Here is a 22,664-nt window from a genome sequence, read left to right as displayed (position 1 = left end):
TACTCATCAAAACACTCATAGTATGCCCAAACCTCCCAAAGTCACCCATCCCCCACCATGGGCCTTGATTTAAAGTCAGCCTGTGAGGACATCAGTTGGAGGGGACTGGTCCACTAGGCCCCTATTAGCATAACCAAAGCATCAGCCACCAGGAAACAGCGCTGTGAATGTCCTGTACCACTACAGAAATAGCAAGAAGAAGTAGAAGTAGTCGTAGTAAACAGACATGAATCACATGGAACTCTGGGCAACTACTAGGTATTAGGTGGAATAAAAATGTTTACTATTTTACTAACTACCAATCTAAGCAGATTACAAAAATTAAAGCCATCCATAACCACCTCAGATGGTTAAGATATGAAGCAAGGAGAAATTGTGTCTTACCTATTAAATTTTTTCCTTTACTTCTGCTATGGGTTATATCCTCTCATCCAGCACATGGAGACAGAGGGGTGGGGTTGGGTTTTTTTTTTTTTTTTAAATATATGACATCACATGCATAAATGTCATATTTAGAACATAGTCATATTTAGAACATAGTCAGCCAGTTTACTATCATCAAAGCTAAAACAAAAAAAAACCAAAAAAAACTTAAACTAATAATAAACGGCATTACAAGAAAATTAACAGTCCTAATAAAAAGGATAAAAATAAAAATTATCTATGCAAATCTTCATCTTGCATTGTCACAGCCTTCTATATCATCACTAAAAAATTGAAGGAAGCTCAATCTCTGTTTGCAAAAACAGTAAATACGAAAGGGATGGGTTCTGGACTGGTATAGCTGAAGTAAAGGAAAGTAAATTAACAAGAGAGACATAATTTCTCCTTCCTCTTCCTTCTGCAGGGTCGATATGATATAGACCTTCAGACAGCCTGTGCATCATTAAAACTTTGCAATTGTCAAACCTTTTCCATTAGAAAAAAAATCAATAGAACTAGGGGTCATGAAATGAAACTCCAGGGAGGACGACTCAGAACCAATGCCAGAAAATATTTCTTCACGGAGAGCATGGTGAATGCCTGGAATGCCCTTCAGGAGATGGTGAAGATGAAGACAGTGAAGGAATTCAAAGGAGCATGGGATAAACACTATGGATCCCTAAAGGCTAGAGGATGGAAATAAAGAAAAGAGTGCATGGGGTAACTGGGGATAATTTGCTGGTGTAGCAGTTGTTACCCTTAACAAATAAGCCTCGATACTGTTAACACAATTCCATCATAGCTCTTTGCTTCCACGGCAAGGTTTAAGGAAAACTAGATTCAAACAGCATCCAAGGACCCTGACTTTTATGGTCCGGAAAACTGATAAACATGAGGATAACCTGCACAGTGCAGCAGATACTGGCATAAACTTGCTGGGCAGACTGGGTGGATCATTTGGTCCTTTTCTGCAGTCGTTTCTATGCTCCACTAGTCCCAAACCTATGGGAAGTACCAAAGCCCATTCTAAGGGTGGGTGGATGAAAATCCCACTTTTAAAACTGAAGAACCAAAAATTGTATCTTGTCTAGTGAGAAGATCAAACCTGTAGTGTCTTACAAATGGCCTAAAATATGTCCATGTGGCTGCCTTACAAATCTTCACTGGACTTACTATGCATCTGTCAGCCCAGGAAGCTGTGCTTGCGTTGAATGAGCCCAAATCATTTCTGACACATTCCTATCTTGAATCAAGAAAGTCAATGCAATAGAATTTTTTTTACCATTTTGCAACTGAAGTCTTTGAAGCTGATTCTCCTTTACATAGTTCACAGAAAAGAACAACCAACCTTTTGGACCTATGGAAATCCTTAGTCTTATCAGTGTAATCTCTCCAACATCAACACTTTAATAATTCTAAATCTGCCTTGCATTCAATTTTGTTAAAGGCAGGAATAATAACCTGCTGATTTATATGAAAAGAAGAGACTACCTTAAGCAGAAAAGAAAGAACTGGTCTCATAACAGAATTCTTCGTGAACCTCAAAAAAAAGGAGACTGCCATGACAAAGCCTGCAATTCAGAAATTTGTCTGGCCGAAATAATAGCTGCTAAAAAGGCTGTCTTTAAAGTTAAATCCTTTATTGTTGATTGACTTAAAACCTCAAAAGTAGGTTTAGCTAAAGCATGCAAGACCAGATTTAAATTCCAATCAGGGAAACAAGATGTGATTGGTAGACATATATGCTTCATTCGAGACAATGAGAAATAAACTACCCCTTATTTGATCACGAAAACTAGAAATGTCAGCTAACTGTAAAGAATTTAAAGCTAAATCTTTATCCAATCCACATTGTAAAAGGTTAGAATATACTGTATTTGTGCAACCCAAGGAGATAAATTTCTATTCCTGCAAAAATCCTCAAAAATGCACAACACTCCTATATTAAAGGTAAAGAAGTGGATCTCTTTCTAGACTGCAACATCGTGGTAATTATAGAGGGAGAATAACCTCTCTTTGCTAACCTTGCTCTTTCAATAGCCAGGCCGAAAGCAAGAATGGAATTGGATCCTCCATCACTACAGGTCCCTGATGCAGAAGACCCTTGACCTGTGGCAGACGCAGAGGCTGGTCTATTAATAACCTTCTTAGGTCTGCATACCATGGCCTTTGCGGCCAATTGGGAACTACCAGCAATACAGATACTGCTTCCATTCCTATTTTCTTTAACATGTGAGCTATTAGCAACCACTGGGGGGGGGGGGGGGGGGAAGATACAGAAGTTTGCATCCCTTCCAACTTTGTGGAAAAGCATTTATCGCTTCGCTGCCTACTTCTCTGCGCAGACTGTAAAATGTTTTTACTTTCCTGTTCTGCCTGGAAGCCACCAGATCTATCTGATGTGGACCCCCACCTTTGCACTATTTGAAAGTAGTCTCCTGACTTAATTCCCACTCGGGATTATCTGTCGGGATCTATTACATCCCGACAGATAATCTGCCTGAACATTCATCTGACCTGCTATGTGTTGAGCCGACAACTGAATCAGGTAATTCTCGGCTCATGCAAACAAAAGATGTCTCTTCCGAAATGCCTTGACTGTGTTCCACCCTGCTTGTTTATATATGCGACTGCTGTTGCATTGTCACATAAGACTCTCCCTGTCTTCCCTTGAAGACAATTCTGAAAATGTAAAAGAGCCAATCTGATACCTCTGGTTTCTAGCCAATTTATTGACCACTGAGTCTTGCTCTGGCTCCAAAGGCTCGGAGCATAATGATTCTTGTAATGTGCTCCCCAACCTGTTACACTGGCATCTGTTGTCAGAAGAACCCAGTCTGGGTTTTCCAAGGGCATTTCCTTTTCACAAATTCATAAGATGAAGCCACCAAAATTAGAGACAATCAAACCTCGTTGAATAACGAAAGGTGTACTCCATAACCCTGAAGTTGTGGCTTCCATTTGCAAAGAAGTGAAATCTGAAGAGGTCTCATATGAGCCCTTGCGCCAGGTACTATATCCAGATTCAATGCCATTGTACTTAGAAGCTGAAGATAATGCCAAGCAGTTGCTGCTTGATCTAGAACACTTCACCTGGGAACAAAATTTTTTTAAATTCTCTTTTGTGGTAGGTATATCATACCAGTCGATATCAAATAACACCCTAGATGTTCTATAGTCTGAGGGGGCTGCAATTAAATCTTGCAAAATTGATTACCCAACCTAACCATGGAGTAAAAAGAGACCTCCACTTCCGATGCTACTCCCTCGGAAAACAATTTAACCCTTATTAACCAATCGTCCAAATAAGGATGAACCAAGAAGCCCTTCCTTTTAAAAAAGGCAGCTACTACAAACAACTTCTATAAAGATAGTTGGGACTGTCACCAGCCAAAAAGGCAGGGCAATGAATTGATAATGTTGGTCAATTAGACGAAAAACAAAGGAATTTTTGCAAATCTGGTTTTATTAGAATATGAAAAATAATCCTCCTTTAGATCGAGGGTTGATAAACTCACCTTTGCGAACTGAAGCAATCACCGTGCAAATAGATTCCATGTGAAATAGAGGGATATATATATTCTGATTCGCTCCTTTTAGATCTAAAATGGGTCTGAAAGAACCATCCTTCTTTGGAATCACAAAGTATACTGAATGCTACCCCTTTTGATATTCCTTGATAGGAACTGGACGAATTGCTTGCAATTCAATTAACCTGTTCAATGAATTGTGACAATCTTGTCTGGGGTATGGGCAGGTGAGATAACAATGATCTCTTACCAACCTTCTTAATTCTGGAGCATATCCATGTTGGATTACATCAAAAAAACCAGTGATCTGAAGTAATGTGGATACATTCTCTGAGAAAATCCTGCAACCTGCCCCCATAGGCTCCCCAGAGAATGAATCCTCTGGGCTTCATTGTGTACTCTGTAAAGAACTGGAGGACTAGAAAGAATCACCCCTTGGTCTTGCTCCTTGAAAGGAAAGAGACCTACTTTTATCTCTCATAAATTGGAGGATTCCCTTGCTGGCAAGGTCTATATCTCTTAGCTTCCAAGAACTGACCACAACTCCAGTATGGCCGAAAACTGGATCTGGCTTTATCCTTGGTTAATCCTGAACTTTTGAATCCCCCAGATTTTTTATCAGATGGTTCAGCTCCTCATCAAAAAGGTATTTACTTTTAAAGGGTAAATGAGACAGTCTAGACTTTTCACCATGAGTCTGCAGACCAATTTCTTAACCACAGAAGACATCTAGCTCCTACCGAGAGAGCTAAAAACCTAGCTGAAATTCTAATTATGACATACAGAGAGCCAGATAAATAGGCCATTGATGACTAATTTTGCAGTACTTTCCACCTCAGATAATTGCTGAATCCAACGGAGCAAAGATCTGGAGACATAACTAGTGCAAACTGCTCCCTGGAGCACAAATGAGCCTGTGGAAAGTAAAGGACATGTCTACATCACAGCAATTATCAACACAAAAAACTTCAAGCTACAGAGCTCTCTCTAATGTGAGGCCAGGTCTAGAGGTCATTATCAATTCAGACTGATACTTTCACCTGGCTGCACAATAAGTTGTCTTGAATTTTAGGCATGAATTCTCCTTTTCCACTTTGCAAAACATACACATGCTTTATAATAAGTTAATACTCTGTAATGATTGATGACTATTTCTGGTTATAGAATGTCTCCACTTGCTTTGCATTCATGACCCTCACAGCAAACATTAGCAGGGTGACACTTTAATATTATAAGATACACCAACAGTATATTTCCTTACTGTCAGTGTATCCAAACAAGAACTGTATGGCAAATTCAGCAGAATGTATGGAAAAAAATATGTAAGAATCTGACCAATGGGAAAATGACTAAGCATGGTAGCTTACTCAAGCTCTCCCACATTTACACTTACTCCTCCTTCTAACTATATAACATGCTGATTAGAGATTATAACATTACACATTCACAATATTTGTATCCCAATCAGGGCTGAAGCCTTGTGCCATACCAGGAGGCTGAAAAAAAATATAGGCAAAAAGAACAGTATTCAGGAAGTATAAAGTATCCCAAAAAGAGGAACACAGGGAAGAACACCTGGTGAAACTGAGGGACAAAAAGAAATCAGGTCAAGCGGAAGAAAGGATTGACAAAGAGGTAAAGAGAATTAACAAAACATTTTTCAGATATATCAGAGAAAGAAGGCCTGAAGTGGTATAGGGAAATTGAAAGGTGACAAGGAGCAAGGTGTAGAGACAGATGAAATATTAAACAAATACTTCAGTTCTGTGTTCTCTAAAGAAAACTCTGGAGAAGGACCATTGCTGGTTGACAAGACTGTAAATGGGGAATGGGGTAGACAACTCCTTTTACAGAAGAGAAAGTATGGGAAGAGCTAGTAAAACTGAAAGTGGACAAGGCCATGGGCCGGATGAGATACATCCCAGGATACTACGGGACTCAGAGATGAACAGGTATTTTGGTAGACTGCCAGGACAATAGATCCCTCAAAACGGGAGTGGTGTCCCAAGATTAGAGAACAGTGGTTGTGATCCTGCTTCACAAAAGTGGTAGCAGAGAGGAGGCTGGAAACTACAGGCCTTTTAGCCCTACTTCAATAGAGGGAAAATTAATGGAGACTCTTCTGTAATAAAAAAAAAAAAAAAAGTAAAGTATCTACAATCCAGTAAGTTGCATGGATTCACCAGGAGAAAGTCCTGCAAGACAAATCTGATTGATTTTTTTTGACTGGGCGACTAGAGAACTGGATTGAGGAAGAGTGCTCAATGTGATTTACTTGGATTTCAGCAAAGCTTTTGATACGGTCCCGCATAGGAGACTTGGGAGTTGGCACCAAGGTGGTGGAATGGATTGCAAACTAGTTGACAAGAGACATAGAAACATAGAAATGACGGCAGAAGACCAAATGGCCCATCCAGTCTGCCCAGCAAGCTTCCACACTTTTTTTTTCTCTCTCTCTCTCATACTTATCTGTTAATCTTGGCCTTTAGTAACCTTTTAGTTCTATTTCCCTTCCACCCCCACCATTAATGTAGACAGCAGTGCTGGAACTGCTTCTAAAGTGAAGTATCTAGCTTAATTGGTTAGGGGCAGTAACCGCCGCAATAAGCAAGCTACTCCCACGCTTATTTGTTTACCCAGCCTGTGCAATTCAGTCCTTGTTGGTTAATGCTAAATGGAAGTGGGTAATGCTAAATTGAACCTACTCTCAAGAGAAAATGGTGTTAAGTGGGGTGCCACAAGGATCGATATTGGGTCCAGCTCCGTTCAATATTTTTGTGAGCAACATTGCAGAAGGGATAGAAGGTAAAGTTTGTCTATTTGCGGATGATACTAAGATCTGCAATAGAGTGGACACACCTGAAGGAGTAGAGAGAAGGATAAATTATTACTTACTGAATTTCCTTTCATCTAAGGAGGGCAGGCTAATCCATACAAGTGAGTTATACACTTCTACAGCAAATGGAGATGGAGTAAAACTGACTCGCTGATGTCACGGACATATAGCCCTGCTCCAACATCAGCCCGCCAGTATTCTCTGGAAAAGCCAAACTGTGGACAAACTGATTATTCTTGAACATAACTATTAACAGACAACCATTCATGATTCCAACCAAATAGGAACACTGGGCTCAGTTAAAAGAATTAACATGTACTAACCATAGAAGCTGGTGATGGCACTTAATAGTCCAGCATCTGACCTAAGGGATGAACTAAAAGCAAGTAGGCAGCCCAGGACGGGTTGTGGATTGGCCTACCTTCCTTAGAGGAAAGGAAATTATCAAGTAAGTACTAATTTCTCCTACCTCTGCACTCAGGCAGGCCAATCCATACAAGGAGGATATTCCAAAGCTACTCAGAAGTGCGGAAGGCTGCCTGTGGTCCCCTTGACGCCACACACGCGAAGACCGCATCCTCCTAGGCCCGCACGTCCAAGTGGTAATGCTTGAAGAAAGTGTGTAAGGAGGACCACATCACTGCTCAGCAAATCTCGACAGGAGACAGCCACCAAAGCTTCGCCCACGATATTGCCTGAGCCCTAGTGGAATGCGCCCTAACCTGTCTAGGTAATGGGACATCGGCATCCACATTGGCGGCTGTGATTTCTTTTACCCAATGGGCAACAGTTGCCCAAATTGTCGGTTCACCCTGTTTACCTCCATCATGGAGCACAAATAGACAATCATGTTTCCTGAAAGATGTAGTAATCTTCAAGTACCGCATCAGATGCCACAGACGATAATCATGTTCATAGCTCATCTCTATCCCTGTCCTGCAAAGGCAGGGAAACAGGCCAATTCAAATAAAACTCCGAAACCACTGTCAGCAAAAAGGAAGATACGGTTCTAAGCTGAACAGGCTGCTATGAGAAAAACTGTTTTCAAAGTGAGTAGCCAGAAAGAAAGAGAGACCACGCAGTGGGTGAAAATTGGAACCCACCAAAAATCTCAAAACCAGATTAAAGTCCCAAAGAGGCACCAGTAGCCGTAAGGGAGGATGCAGATGTTTAACTCCCTTCAAAAACCTAGACACATCTGGATGGAAAGGCAGTGCTCTCCCATTGACTCACCCCCTATAACAAGCGAGAGTTGCTACCTGCACCTTTACAGCGTTAAGGGCCAAGCCTTTAAGCAAGTCTTCCTGCAAAAATTCCAGAATCAGAAGAATTTCAACTTTGAGAGGATGGGAATCTCACTCCTCACCCCAGCTATTGAACACTCTCCAAACTCTAACATAAGCTAGAGATGTACAAAATTTCCTGGCCTGGAGCAAACTGGAAATCACTGCAGAAGAATAACCACGCTTCAGCAACTGAGTCCTCTCAAGGGCCAAATCATAAGACAAAAAAAACAGTTATCCTCACCACTCGAGTTTCCAGTCACTCAGCAATTCGCAAGCCTGCCAGACGAACTGCACACACCTCTAACCCATTTATGCTCCACTGTCGCTTCTCAGCACTCCAGCAGCCTTGCGTCATCAACTCTTGAGGGTGAGCCCCCATCTGTAGTAAGCATCAACTAATCCAGTATCTCCAAGGAAACCCCCTTCCGGAGATGATCCACTTATAACCACCACTGCAACTGGAGTCTCACCGTGTACTCCTGTGACTGTGAATTCCACCAGGAGACCAAAATGCGCTAAAGGGGCTGCATGTACCCCATCGCCCAGGTGACAACGTCCAATGTGGCTGCCATCGACCCTAAAACTTGCAGTTAAGATCACACCATCAGGTGAAACATCCTTCTCAGGGCCTGAACCTGAGAAATTAATTTCTGAATGCAACCCTCTGGCAGAAACATTCTGCCATGCTCCATATAGAATCACGCACTGAGATACTCTAGCATTTGAGCCGGCTGAAAACTGCTCTTGGTCAAGTTTACCAGCCAGCCTAGTTTCTGAAGCAAGGAAATCACCTTCTGCACTTTTGGCCCAAATCAACCAGCTGTCCAGATACGAATGAACTAGAATGCCCTCCTTGTGCAGTGCTGCTGCTACCACCACCATGACCTTGGAGAAGGTCCTAGGCATAGTCCTGAAATTGATAACGACATCCCAGAGCAGCAAAGTGATGAACAGACAGGAATCCCTGGAGCGGCCCTTCACCCCAAAAGGAAGCGATGCCGCCTTCTTGTCCTCCAATAAACGAAGAACTTTGGATTCACCCCAGCTATTTGCCATTTTTTCTAACTCACTGCCAAACAAAGGGGAACTCAAAGGGTAACCTTGTGAGATATGGTCGGCAGACACTATTCCCAAGTCCAATTTTGCAGCCACAACTGGCGTCTAGCCACTATCACAGAAGCCGCATATCTAGCAGCTGTCCACACCAAATCATAGCCCATATCAGCTAAGAATGCAGCACCCAGTTCCATCACCAATCTGCCATCAGACCCCACGTCTTGAGTCTCCTGAGAGAGACGCAAACCAGCCTAAGCCACCAGGCAACACCAAGAAGCAATCTGCAAATTCATTGCCATAGCCTTGCTTAAAGATACCTTCAATCCTCCTATCCTGAACATTTTTAGAGCTGCCCCTCCCTTCCACTGGAATGATGGTTGGCTTGTAACAGCACATACCAAGACATCCACCTTCGGGAATCGCAACTGATCCCTTGCCTTCAGATCCAATGGGTACAAACCCACTAAAGCGTGCCCCCACTTTAAAATTTGCCTCCGGAGCACTCCATTCAAGGTCAATCAACTCTTGAATTGGATCCAGGAACAGAAAGAAACAGGACGCCTTGCGTAAGGTGACTAACACAGGATCTTACTTTTGCAAGCCCGCAGCATCATCCCTATCCACACTGAGCATCTTGAGAGTCTACATCAATAGACTTGGCAACTCATCTTTGTGAAAAAAACGGAGCAGAGTCCAGTGCGGTTCAAAATCAGGTGGAATTTCTCCCTCTTCCAAAGGGAAGAAACCCAAGTCCCTATCAGAGTCATCTGAGGTATCATGAACCACATCCCCCAGATCATCACTAGGGTTAGCCTCCCTGCCATGCTTGCTCGCAGTGGCTGACAAATGGGAGCCCCGAGCACACAAACCCTTCTTAGTAGGTTGCATTGCCTCCGTTTGACACTCCTGCAGAAAAGTCTTCAGATACTAGAAAAATTCAATCCATGAAAAGGAGGGAGGAGCCAAATTGGGGCCCATAGGCCAAACCAGACACTCTCCGACCCTTCTGCCGGAGATGTCTCTGTTAATGGGAACAAGGAGAGGAACCCATCTGCTGCGTCTCCCTTCACCCCACTCCCCTCCCAAGGAGATGGCCCAACATCAGCAAAATCCAGTGGCCAAATCACTTTGAGCAAGCAAGCAGCGCCGACACAGGTAAAGAGAGACAGTGATGGTTGGATTGCCCTTATATGGCAAGCTTCACAAATAGCCAAGCATTTGTTCCTGTTTCATTCCTGGCGCCATATTCTTTCTGCACTGGACTCTAGGCAGCCTCATGAGTGCCCATCACCAGTGTCCAGGAGTACAGGCACAAATACGCACCCAAGAAGTAGGCTGCGGTCATACGTGTTCAAGTACCCCCACGCTCAACTACGCGCCCAAAAGTAGGCCGTAGTCGTACGTGCACAAAATATCCCTGCACGCAAATACCCGCACAAATATAGACCGTGGCCTTATGCACACACACACACACACACTTACATCAGAACACCGCTGGGTGACAAGATTGCACACACGACTGCACACGGGAAAATTGCTACCAAGGCCTACCACGTGGCTAACAGGATCAAGCCTGAGGAGCAGGGACTAGCTAAAAGCTACGCAACCCTTCGAACCCAAGCCGCTTTTACTATACACTTACTTCCCAGAGAAGTAAGAGAGAAAGGGGGTAAGGATGCAGAGCCACCAACATCGAGGGAAGGAAACCTAGTAAGGAAAAAGAAAGGAACTGAAATTTCCCTACTTTTTTTTTTTTAGTCTGAGCTCAGCCCTCCCTGGCTGAAAGCACAATTGGGTCACTGGCCTTCACCACCAAGTACTCCTTTGTCCACAAACTGTTTTTGGTTTGTTTGTTGTTTGGTTTTTGGTTTGTTTTTTTTTTTTGGGGGGGGGGGGTTGTTTTGTGGTTTTTTTTGTTTGTTTGTTTTTTAAGGCTACACCTATCCAGCTCCCAGACTTAAATTGTTGAACTGAAGGAGAGACCAAAATGTGGGGTCACCTCAGGAACTCAAGGAGTGCTCTGAAATCTCTCTTTTCCTTTTTTTTTTTTTACAAGCAATCCCCAGTAGGGAGATGCATGTCCACCACCTGCTGAAGACAGAGAACACTGGTGACTATGGGGGTTATATGTCTGAAGTCAGTGAGTCATGTTTACGCCATCTCCATCTGCTGGGAAAAGTGCATAACCCTCATGTGTGAATTGGCCTGCCTGAGGAGTACAGAGGAATGAAAAGTGATTTAAGACAGCTTGAAAAGTGGTCGAAGATTTAGTAATTGGGATTTGATGCCAAGAAGTGCAGAGTCGTGCAACTGGGATGGGGTAATCAAAAAGAGCTGTATACGATAAGGGGTAAAGGACTGATGTGCACGAACCAAGAGAGGAATCTTGGGGTGATAGTGTCTGGCTATCTGAAGGCAGCAAATTAATGTGACAAAGTGATAGCTAATGCCAGAAAAATGCTGGGCTGCAAAGAGAGAGGAATAACCAGTACGAAAAAGGAAGTGAAAATGCCCATGTACAGGTCCTTGGTGAGGCCTCACCTGGAGTACTGTGTTCAGTTCTGGAGCCCGTATCTTTTAAAAAGGATAGACAAGGGATGGAGAAGGTACAGAGAAGCGCAACCAAAACGGTGCGGAGTCAGTATTGGAAGACCTATAAGGAGAGGCAAAAGGATCTAAATATGTATGTTCTCAATTATTGTTTACATGAAATTCATGGTATGCTTTTTTATGTTGTAAATTCTATAATCATTTTATGTATGTTCTTATTGTAAATCGCCTTGACCTTTTGTGAAAGGCAATTAATAAATTTTAATAAAAATGAAAAAAAATGAAATATGATACAGACCTTCAGATACCTGAAAGGTTTTAATAAGAACATAAGAACATGCCATACTGGGTCAGACCAAGGGTCCATCAAGCCCAGCATCCTGTTTCCAACAGTGGCCAATCCAGGCCATAAGAACCTGGCAAGTACCCAAAAACTAAGTCTATTCCATGTTACTGTTGCTAGTAATAGCGGTGGTTGTTATCTAAGTCAACTTAATTAATAGCATAAGAACATAGCAGGTAATGGACTTCTCCTCCAAGAACTTATCCAATCCTTTTATAAACACAGCTATACTAACTGCACTAACCACATCCTCTGGCAACAAATTCCAGAGTTTAATTGTTCGTTGAGTGAAAAAGAACTTTCTCCGATTAGTTTTAAATGTGCCACATGCTAACTTCATGGAGTGCCCCCTAGTTTTTCTATTATCCGATTCACATCTACCCGTTCTAGTCCTCTCATGATTTTAAACACCTCTACCATATCCCCCTCAGCCGTCTCTTCTCCAAGCTGAAAAGTCCTAACCTCTTTAGTCTTTCCTCATAGGGGAGTTGTTCCATTCCCTTTATCATTTTGGTAGCCCTCCTCTGTACCTTCTCCATCACAATTATATCTTTTTTGAGATGCGGCGACCAGAATTGTACACAGTATTCAAGGTGTGGTCTCACCATGGAGCGATACAGAGGCATTATGACATTTTCCGTTTTATTCACCTTCCCTTTCTAATAATTCCCAACATTCTGTTTGCTTTTTTGACTGTCGCAGCACACTGAACCGACGATTTCAATGTGTTATCCACTATGATGCCTAGATCTCTTTCTTGGGTAGTAGCACCTAATATGGAACCTAACATTGTGTAACTATACCATGGGTTATTTTTCTCTATATGCATCACCTTGCACTTGTCCACATTAAATTTCATCTGCCATTTTGATGCCCAATTTTCCAGCTTCACAAGATGCATGAATTCCAACGTTTTCCATTGGAAAGAAATCAGAAGAACTAGAGGTCATGAAATGAAACTCTATGGGGGACTCAGAACACCAGAAAATATCTCTTCACGGCAAGGATGGTGGATGCCTAGAATGTCATTTCAGAGAAGGTGAAGACAAAACAGTCAAAGAATTCAAAGTGGCATTGGATAAACACTAGCTAGAGGATGGAAATGAAGAAAAGAGTGCATGGGGGTAACTTGCTGATGCGGCAGTTACTACTCTTAACAAATATGCCTTGATACGGTTGATACAACTGCAACATGGCTCTCTGTTTCAACAGCAGGGAAAAAAGGGGAGTTGGATTCAGACAACCACCAACAAGGGCTCTGACATTTACAGTATGGGGAACTGATAAGCATGGGGATAACCTGCACGGAGCAGCAATTACTACCCTTAACAGAAGGCAAGGGACTAATACTCAACCAATAAGCTTTGATGCAACTACATCACTCTCTGCTTTGCTAGCAGTGAGGGGGGGGGGGGGCAGGGGATAAGAGGAATTTGATTCAGATGAATATCAACATGGCCCCTGATATGCAGACATAACTTGAAAAAGTACAGGACTGCTTCAAAGGCCAAATCCACAAGCCAAACACATCAGCACTGTCTGAATTTTCAAAAAGGCTCATCGAATAACCGCAGGGTTATTCTGGGGTTTTGGGAGAGAATCCGTTCTCACGTGACACGGTTTGCTGTGAAAGTTGGGGGAGCTTTTCTTCCTGGAGCAGGAAGCAGCAGTTGCTACCCTTAAGAGAAACATAGGGGTAACCAGTGTTGCCAACCTCGCTTATTTACCGCGAGATTGGGCTTCTTTTTGTAATCATTCGCGGGTTTTTTTTCCCGATTCGCGGGTTGCTTTTAATTGGGCTATTATTTCTGCCAGTCGCGTTTTTTTGGGCTTGTTGGGCGGGACTTGTGCTCTGAATCATGTTACAGTGATTGGCTGCTGCGATGAAGCCTGTCCATAGCAGGCGCACCCTATCCCTATATTGCAGCAGTAAGCCAATCAGAGCAGGAGCTGCAAGCCTTGTTGATGCACACGTCAGGAGCACATTTTGTGGGCAGACCTAGCCAGCACTGTACAGCATCGCTCGTGGCCGGAACGGGAAGACCAGCAGAACGGCATTGGAGCGCAACAGCAAAGGAATCCAGAGTGTGCAGCTACAGCCAGGTATCAGGAGGGGAGGAATTAGTATGTTGGGAGGGGGAATGAGAATGTGGGGGCCAGAGATGTACTTGGAGGGGGGGGGGATGAGTGTGTGGGGGGGCCAGAGATGTACTTGGAGGGGGGGGGGGAAGGAGCGTGTGGGGGGCCAGAGATGTACTTGGAGGGGGGGGGGGAAGGAGCGTGTGGGGGGCCAGAGATGTACTTGGAGGGGGGGGGGGGAAGGAGCGTGTGGGGGGCCAGAGATGTACTTGGAGGGGGGGGGAAGGAGCGTGTGGGGGGGCCAGAGATGTACTTGGAGGGGGGGGGAAGGAGCGTGTGGGGGGCCAGAGATGTACTTGGATGGGGGGGAATGAGTGTGTGGGGGGCCAGAGATGTGCTGGGAGGGGGGGGAATGAGTGTGTGGGGGGCCAGAGATGTGCTCGGAGGGGTTAGGGAGGGGGGGAATGAGTGTGTGCGGGGCCAGAAATGTGCTCTGAGAGGGTTAGGGAAGTGGGAATGAGTGTGGGGGGCCAGAGATTTGCTTGGAGGGGGCTGGGGAGAGGGGACTGAGTATGTGGGGGCCAGAGATGTGCTGGGAGGGGGGAATCAGCATGTGGGGGGTCAGAGATGTGCTCGGAGGGGTTAGAGAGATGGGAATGAGTGTGGGGGCCAGAGATGGGAATGAGTGTGGGGGCCAGAGATGGGAATGAGTGTGGGGGCCAGAGATGGGAATGAGTGTGGGGGCCAGAGATGGGCTCGGAGGGGTTAGGGAGGGGGGAATGAGTGTGTGCAGGGCCAGAAATGTGCTCGGAGGGGTTAGGGAGGTGGGAATGTGTGTGAGGGGCCAGAGATGTGCTCAGAGGGGTTACGGAGGGGGGAATGAGAGTGTGGGGGCCAGAGATTTGCTTGTAGGGGGGTGGGGAGAGGGGTATGAGTATGTGAGGGCATTAACTGCTATAAAAAAATAAAATGTTTCAATCTCAGGTGTTTTGGGCTTTTTTTGGGCTTGTTTTTTTGGAAAAGAGTGCTTGATCTTTCATGAAAACCTGGCAACACTGGGGGTAACCTGCACGGCACTGCAGATACTACCATAAGAAGCTTTCTGGGCAGACTGGATGGACCATTTATTTGGTCCTTTTCTGTCATTATTATGTTAACATGTACTATGTTAGATAACTATAGACAGGTTCAGATCCTTTATGTTCTTTCAAATGACATGTACTGTCAAATTACTGTAGATTACAAAAGTGTTAAGCACGGTTTCTTAACAATGTATGTACCACCACCCCCTTGATACAATCCAAAAATTACAGCCCTCCTCGTTACATAGCTCAATTATGGGCATAGACAAATTACTTATTTCCTCTTATTCATACAGTAAAGTAAGATTTTAGTTAATTATAGGGAAATCATGATATTCCCCATCTCCGCCTCCCCCCACCCCCAAAAAATTGATAGTTACATATCATTACGCTATTGGATTTAGTCTGAACACGAATAAAGTAACCATTTCAGCAAATTCAAAACGCTCAATGACCACAACGCACTCGAATCTACAATCCTTACTCTCTCGTCAAAAACGCCCAATGAAAAAGGTTTACTTTATATTCGGCTCAGACTGTGCTGAATATTTCACGGGAGAAACCCAAAAAGGTAAAATTTAAAAATAATTTTGCGAATTCAAAAATCCACCCCAATGCCTTATTTCCCAGGCTGGTGCCTTGCAGGTTCCATGCAGCCAAGAGCCCCCACCATGGCCTCCTCAGTTTCTTACCAATCTCCCTGCGGCGCCGGGTCCGCTCTGCGCCTCTGTCCAGAATATGAGTGACATGCTCGGGGTTGAACGAAGCATTCTCTCGCTCCCTGCGCAGGTCCGGGTTCATGGCTACTCAGAATCCGAGAAGGCGGCAGTAGGACAGCGAAACAGCGTCCGGAGAGATTGTGGAGTAACAGCAACACTGCCAAGGCAGAACTAAAGAGCGACCGGAAACAGAGAGAGACAGCCAACCCGTCACCAGGAAGTAGGACACTACTAGCAACAAGCCAACCTTCGTACCCTCGGAAAACCCCATCACGTGACCACACTGGTGTCTGTTACATGAGCACGAAGCGTGGCCAAAACGAGGGGCGGCGCGACTGTTCTTTGTCACGTGACCCTGACAAAGGTGGAGACGGAATGGCGACGTAATCCCGGGGCCTTCGCAAAGCCCAAAATTGCTTTTGTCGACCAGGTCAGGTGGAAAGAATGAGTGGCCGGGTGGAAGGAAAAGGTTTATAATGCGAGAAAAGTCGCTATTGTTATATCTTCTGGGGTTTGGGGGAGAAAATCCGTTCTCACGTGACACGGTTTGCTGTGAAAGTTGGGGGAGCTTTTCTTCCTGGAGCAGCGGGGCGACTCCAGAAACAAAGCAAAGAAGGGTTGAACACCGCTCTAGGAGTCCAAGTTTAGGCTTTGGGGGCCCCATGTGTCAAACATTTTTCTTATAGATGCGAAGAGAAGAAACCTTAGCACGTTAAACTAGAACTGGCCAATTACCTAGTTTCATTGATATTGTGCTGATTTTGAACGAAAAAAAGCGGAACTAATGCCCCCATACGCTCATTTATGTTAAAAACAAATATAAAAATGGCTAAAAGCCTTCCTCCAGGAACTAGTTGAATTAGCGATTCTATTGAATTCATATTCCTAGAATGCACGTGTCAATTCCCAGCATTGTAAATCCAGCTTATTGACTAAAGAATTCATCTTCCACTAGGTCAAATTCACTTTCCCTGTTTTACTAGTTCACCCAGTGCACACTCAGGGCTAGATTTGGTACCTTTAGGTAATCTCGGAAAGTGATGGGAGATGGAGGTCTCCCTCCCGGGTCATCCTCATTTGCCCACCCCTTCTCAGTCCTCTTTAGTGGCAGCAATAAAAAGAAGTTAAGTTAGCACAGGGCTTGTGACAGCCCTTCCACCCTCTTCGGCATGAGTTTCTATTTGGAAAACCCATGCCAGAAGCAGGACCTCTGCAGGGTCTGTGAGCGTGTGCCTGCTCACTGTGCTTTTTTCCGTTGCTGCCAGGGGAGGCGTGGGGCACGGTGCATTCTGAATTACCATCTTCAAGCTCTCTACTGGTACTGGAGATGAGATTAGTATATCTGGTAACTTTTGTGTTGTGGTCAGGTTGAGATTGCAGTGGATTGGTGGTAGGTTGTTTATCAACTTTCTCTCTTCCATCCTTCACTTTCTCTGCTAATACGTATTGTCACACTTTTTCTCTTTTCCCCCATTTCCCCTCCCAGGTTTGACCCCAGCACTCTTCCCTCTCTACCCCCCCCCCCCCCCCCCCAATAAATGACTTAATTCCTTGCCTTGTGCTTTGGAATTTCTCCTTCCTTCTCCCCAACTCTGCACTCAACTAAGACCCAAGTGGTAGGCCAATATAATAAAGCGCATTCAGCAGAGTGTATGCCTGTGGTGGTGTGCCCATTTTTTGAGCATACGCTTTACTGCTGATGCAGCATGGAAATTCCATGCTAATGAGGACATCAGCTATTTCCTTCCAATGCAGAGATGCACTATAAATTTTACTCCTGGTCAGAGGTGGAGTAAAGTTTCCTGAGTTAAGGTGCCAGAACCTTTCCTGCATGCAAACCTGATCAGTCTCCCGATCAGAACTGGGACCAGCTTTTTCTGCACCTGGGGTAGATATACATAATTATGCCCCCACCCCCTTTCACTTTCCAGTGTCTGCTCTGATGCAGTGCTTTCTCCTTTAGCAGCAAAGGCACTGCTGCTTGTAGTGATAGCAGCTTCAGCATGCACTTCCCTCCCTTGCTCTCTCTCCTCCTCCTACCTAGCATCCTCCTTCTCTTCCCCACCCCATGCTCAGCCATCCCTTTCTCTTCCCCTCCCTTCCTCTATATCCCCTTCCTTCCATTCTGTGCCCTGAATCCTCTTATTTCTCCCGAACTCCTTACCCTGCAACCCCCCCCCCCCCACACTACTTGTCTTGCAGCCCATTTACAACCTTACCTATCCCCTGCCCAACAGCAGCCCCTGCTCTCTTTTTGCCCTCTTCCCAATCTATTGCAAAGTAGCAGTCCATTCTTTAGCTCCTCTCTTTACTCCTGCCAAGTGGCAGCCCCCTTCCTTCTCCCTCTTTCTGACTCTCCTTCCTCCTCTGTTCCTTGGGCTGCAATGCTGTAGATCTTTCTACACTTACAGCAGCAATAGAAAAACTTAAAATCAACATGGGGCCAGTAAGCCACGAGGCAGCCCCTACCTGAGACTGCGGGTTCCAACAAAACAGCAGAGAGCACTGACGACGCATATGCGCCATTCTCCATGGCACCACTTCCAGAGTAGCAGCCATCAAGCCGAGCATCTGTAGGTAGGACCACACCGTCTGTCATATGGTGTTCATCTACCGACACACATGAGAAATCAATTTCTGGATCTGAACTTCTGATAGGAAAACTCTGTCCTGTCCTGTTTCGAACCAGACCCCCAGATATTCCAAAGACTGGGATAGCTGAGGATTGCTCTTGGTCAGGTTCACCACCCAACAGAGTTCCTGCAAGAAGGGGATTACCTTGTGTGTCACCAGGCGGCTTTCTGCCGGAGACTTGGCTTGAATCAGCCAGTCATCCAACTACGGGTGTACCAGGATGCCTTCTTTTCGCAAGGCCGCTGCTACTACCATCATAACCTTGGAAAATGTTCTGGAAGCGGTAGCTAGACCAAAGGGCAGCGCCCAAAACTGATAATGGTGCCCCAACACAGCAAAGCACGACCCTTCGTTGAGTGCAACAGTTGCTCACCATGCAAGAGTTGCCTCCAGCGGAAGCGGAGCAGGCAGATCGAGTGGAGGTGGCTGTTGCTTGCACTGCGGATGCCTTATATGATTTTCTCCGGACCTCCTTGCACACATTGGCTTTGGCGGTCTCGGCTCGAAGACTTCTGTGGCTCCGCACCTTGTCAGCTGACGTTTCCTCCAAAGCCCAGTTGGGCAATCTTCCCTTCAAAGGGAAGTTCTTGTTTGGGGATGATCTGGAAGCTCTTATCAAATCTGTAGGAGAAAATAAGGTGTACAAGTTGCTGGAGGATAAGCCTAGAATCTCCAGGGCTTTTGCTTCAGCTCTCCCTCTGTTCCGGGGCCAGCGCAGGTTTCGGCAGGGCAGGGCTCCGACCTTTACTCCATGTCAGCCGTTGATGAGTTCTCAGGCTTGGAATAATTCCTTTCACGGCCGCAGGCCTCTCCACGACGGGGTTTCTCAGGGGTCTTCCGGGGGCATGTCCTCCCAATGAAGGTGTCCTGGCCCATCCCTCTGTCCCGGTGATAGGCAGCCACCTATAAGAACATAAAATGCCATACTGGGTCAGACCAAGGGTCCATCAAGCCCAGCATCCCGCTTCCAACAGTGGCCAATCCAGGCCACAAGAACCTGGCAAGCACCCAAAAACCAAGTCCATTCCATGCAACCACTGCTAATGGCAGTGGCCACTCTCCAAGTGAACTCAACAGCAGGCAATGGACTTCTCCTCCAAGAACCCATCCAATCCCTTTCTAATCACAGCTATGCTAACTGCACTAACCACATCCTCTGGCAACAGATTCCAGAGGACCCACTTCGAGGAGTGGGTCAAGATTACATCGGACCAATGGGTTTTAAGCATCATCGAACATGGCTATGCTTTGGATTTTGCACGCCTGTTGTGGGAACTGTCGCCATGCGGGTCCCACGCGAAACGGGCAGCAGTAACTCAAACCCTGGACCGGTTGAAAGCCCTGGGAGCCATTGACCCGGTCCCGCCCCTGCTGGAGGAGTACAGGACCGGCAGATACTCTCTATGTTTCGTGGTTACCAAGAAGGAAGGCTCCTTCCACCTGATCCTGGATCTCAAGAAAGTGAACAGGGCGCTTCGGGTCCCCCGCTTTCACATGGAAACTCTCCGCTCAGTCATTGCGGCCGTCCACTCTGGCGAATATTTGACCTCTTTAGACCTGACGGAAGCGTATCTCCACATAGGGATCCGCGAGCAGTATCAGCAGTTTCTCAGGTTCATGATTTTGTGCGAGCATTATCAGTTTCAAGCGCTCCTGTTCGGATTGACGACAGCTCCCCACGTCTTCACCAAGGTAATGGTGGTGGTAGCAGCAGCTCTCAGGCGGGAGGGGAATTTAGTTCATCCCTACCTGGACGATTGGCTCATCTGCGCAAAGTCGGTGGAGCTTTGCAAGATAGCGGTTCAGTCAGTACTGGACCAACTCCGATCCCTCGGTTGGGTCGTCAACTTTGCCAAGAGCCAGTTAGTCCCGTCCCAGGTGCTGAACGTCTTAGGCGCTCGGTTCGACACATCGGTCGGCAAAGTCTTTTTCATGCAGGAGCGAATCAACAAGTTAACGGTGCAGATCCGGTGGCTGTTGTCTCTACCGCTTCCCCGGGTTTGGGATTACTTGCAGGTGCTTGGTTCTATGGCATCTACTCTGGAGTTAGTACCTTGGGCCTTTGCTCATATGAGACCCTTGCAGAGGGCGTTACTTTCTCGTTGGGACCCGAAGTCGGAAGAGTTCCAGATCCGACTGCCGCTCTTGGAATCCGCCAGGTCCAGCCTCTATTGGTGGTTGATTCCGGCCCACATATAGCACGGCATGGACCTGGAGAAGCCTCTGGATGATTGTGACAACAGACGCCAGCCTCTCTGGCTGGGGGGCGGTTTGTCAATCGCGGGCAGCACAGGGACAATGGACGGGTCAGCAGTCGAAATGGTCCACAAACCGCTTGGAAACCAGGGCACTACAACTGGTGATGCGCAGTTTCCTCCCCCTGGTGAACCGTCGATCAGTCAGAGTGTTGTCCGAGAACGCAACAACGGTGGCTTACATCAATCGTCAAGGGGGAACAAGGAGTCGTCCAGTGACATTGGAGGCCGACCAACTAATGGTCTGGGCGGAGCGCCATCTGGTCTGCTTGGCAGCCTTTCACGTAGCCGGGGTCGACAATGTTCAGGCGGATTTTCTCAGTTGCCAGCATCTAGATCCCAGACAGTGGGAATTCTCCGAGGAGGCGATGCATCTCCTGAGCCGACAGTGGGGGGTTCCTCGCCTGGACTTGATGGTGACTCAGAGAAATGCGAAGGCGGCTCGTTTCTTCAGTTGCAGGAGGGAACACGGGATGGAAGGTGTGGATGCTCTGGTCCTGCCGTGGCATCGCTACATTCTACACACTAGCGTATCCCTAGCACCTCCTTTTTGACAGAAGCGGCGGCTGTCAGCAGGTTTGACAGCCAATGCTCAATTTTACCGGCGTTTGTTCTTGAACCCGCTGACAGGCAGGGGTTCGGAAAACGGACGCTGGCAAAATTAAGCGTCCGTCTTCTGGGTCGTGGGTAGATTTTTAATTTTTTTTTTTTTTTTAATTTTGGGGCCTCCAACTTAATATTGCTATGATATTAAGTTGGAGGATTACAGAAAAGCAGTTTTTTCTGCTTTTCTGTACACTTTCCCGGTGCCGTCCGAAATTAACGCCTGCCTTTGGCAGGCGTTAATTTCTGAAAGTAAAATGTGCGGCTTCGCTGCACATTTTACTTTCTGTATCGCTTGGGAATGACTAATAGGCCCATCAACATGCATTTGCATGCTGCGGGCGCTGTTAGTTTCAGGGGGGTTGAACGCGCGTTTTCCACACTTCCACGTTTTCCACGCGCGTTTACCCCTGTATAAGGGGTAAAAACAGCGCGTCGAAAACACGCGGCCAAAAGGGGGCTAACAGTACGCTCAGCCTTAGCGCACTTTAGTGCATCAGCCCATATGATTGTAACATCTTTTATTTGCTTATCAAGTCATTTTTCTCCTCCGTCCTTTGTCTCTCTCCTCTTCCAGTAACAGCAATTAAGTCCAACTTCATTTAGGATTTTTCAGTTACTGATATAATAATGAACACCATCTAAAAATTACAGTCATTGGCAGCCAGATCCCAAAAGGAGAATTTAAGGTAATAATCAACTCACTGTAGAAAGACCCAGTATTCATTGACTTGATAGTTGAGCAATAATAGAAACTGCATTTGCCTGGTTCTTTGGATGCTCTACATATTGTTCTCATATAGCAAGACATCTACCAGCTTTACTCAACCCAAAGAATCAAACAACCTATTTGTGTATAAAATGTTTATTCATGTCATTGCTATAAATAATAGCCGTCCTTAGTACAAATATTTGCAAAACAACCCTAACCCAGATTAAACGAATGAATTAAACTAACCATCATTTGTAATTACAATCTTTAAAACTGCTGCAGGGAAAATATATTTCCTGCTGTTTTAATAAGAGACAATAAGGAAATCATGTACTTTTAAGGTCAGCTGCTTCTAGGGCTCATTTATTATTAGATGCTAAAATGACTAGTCAGTTCATTTACAAGTCAGTTCATTTACAAGTTTTGCTGCTTATAAGACTGAAACAGAAAACATACGCATACATTTGTCATGTTAATAATGGAGGGCCAAGCATACTCCTGCCAATCAGCTACTAGCTTGGTTTAGTTTTTTTTTGTTTGATCACTTTTCTTTACA

The 22,664-nt window shown here is 45.4% G+C and overlaps 2 protein-coding genes across 4 annotated transcripts in view; one reads left to right on the top strand and one right to left on the bottom strand.

Moving 5' to 3' along the window:
* ACOX1 (acyl-CoA oxidase 1) overlaps positions 1-16,152 on the bottom strand; it is a 91,418-nt gene extending 75,266 nt beyond the window's left edge. Inside the window, exon 1 of one of the 2 annotated variants that reach the window (XM_029600468.1) lies at positions 15,878-16,152. In XM_029600468.1, the coding sequence (XP_029456328.1) occupies positions 15,878-15,986 (109 nt within the window). In that variant the 5' untranslated portion in view covers positions 15,987-16,152. The remainder of the gene's footprint in view (positions 1-15,877) is intronic. The other variant, XM_029600469.1, reaches the window with a different exon arrangement.
* Positions 16,153-16,171: 19 nt separating this feature from the next.
* TEN1 (TEN1 subunit of CST complex) overlaps positions 16,172-22,664 on the top strand; it is a 29,155-nt gene continuing 22,662 nt past the window's right edge. The window contains exon 1 of one of the 2 annotated variants that reach the window (XM_029600473.1): positions 16,172-16,373. The gene's annotated coding sequence lies outside the window, so the exon portion shown is untranslated. The remainder of the gene's footprint in view (positions 16,374-22,664) is intronic. The other variant, XM_029600472.1, reaches the window with a different exon arrangement.

Source organism: Rhinatrema bivittatum, chromosome 4 (genome assembly GCF_901001135.1).
Source record: "Rhinatrema bivittatum chromosome 4, aRhiBiv1.1, whole genome shotgun sequence".
NCBI classification, from domain to species: Eukaryota; Metazoa; Chordata; class Amphibia; order Gymnophiona; family Rhinatrematidae; genus Rhinatrema; species Rhinatrema bivittatum.
This window is presented reverse-complemented; position numbering and strand designations above follow the sequence as displayed.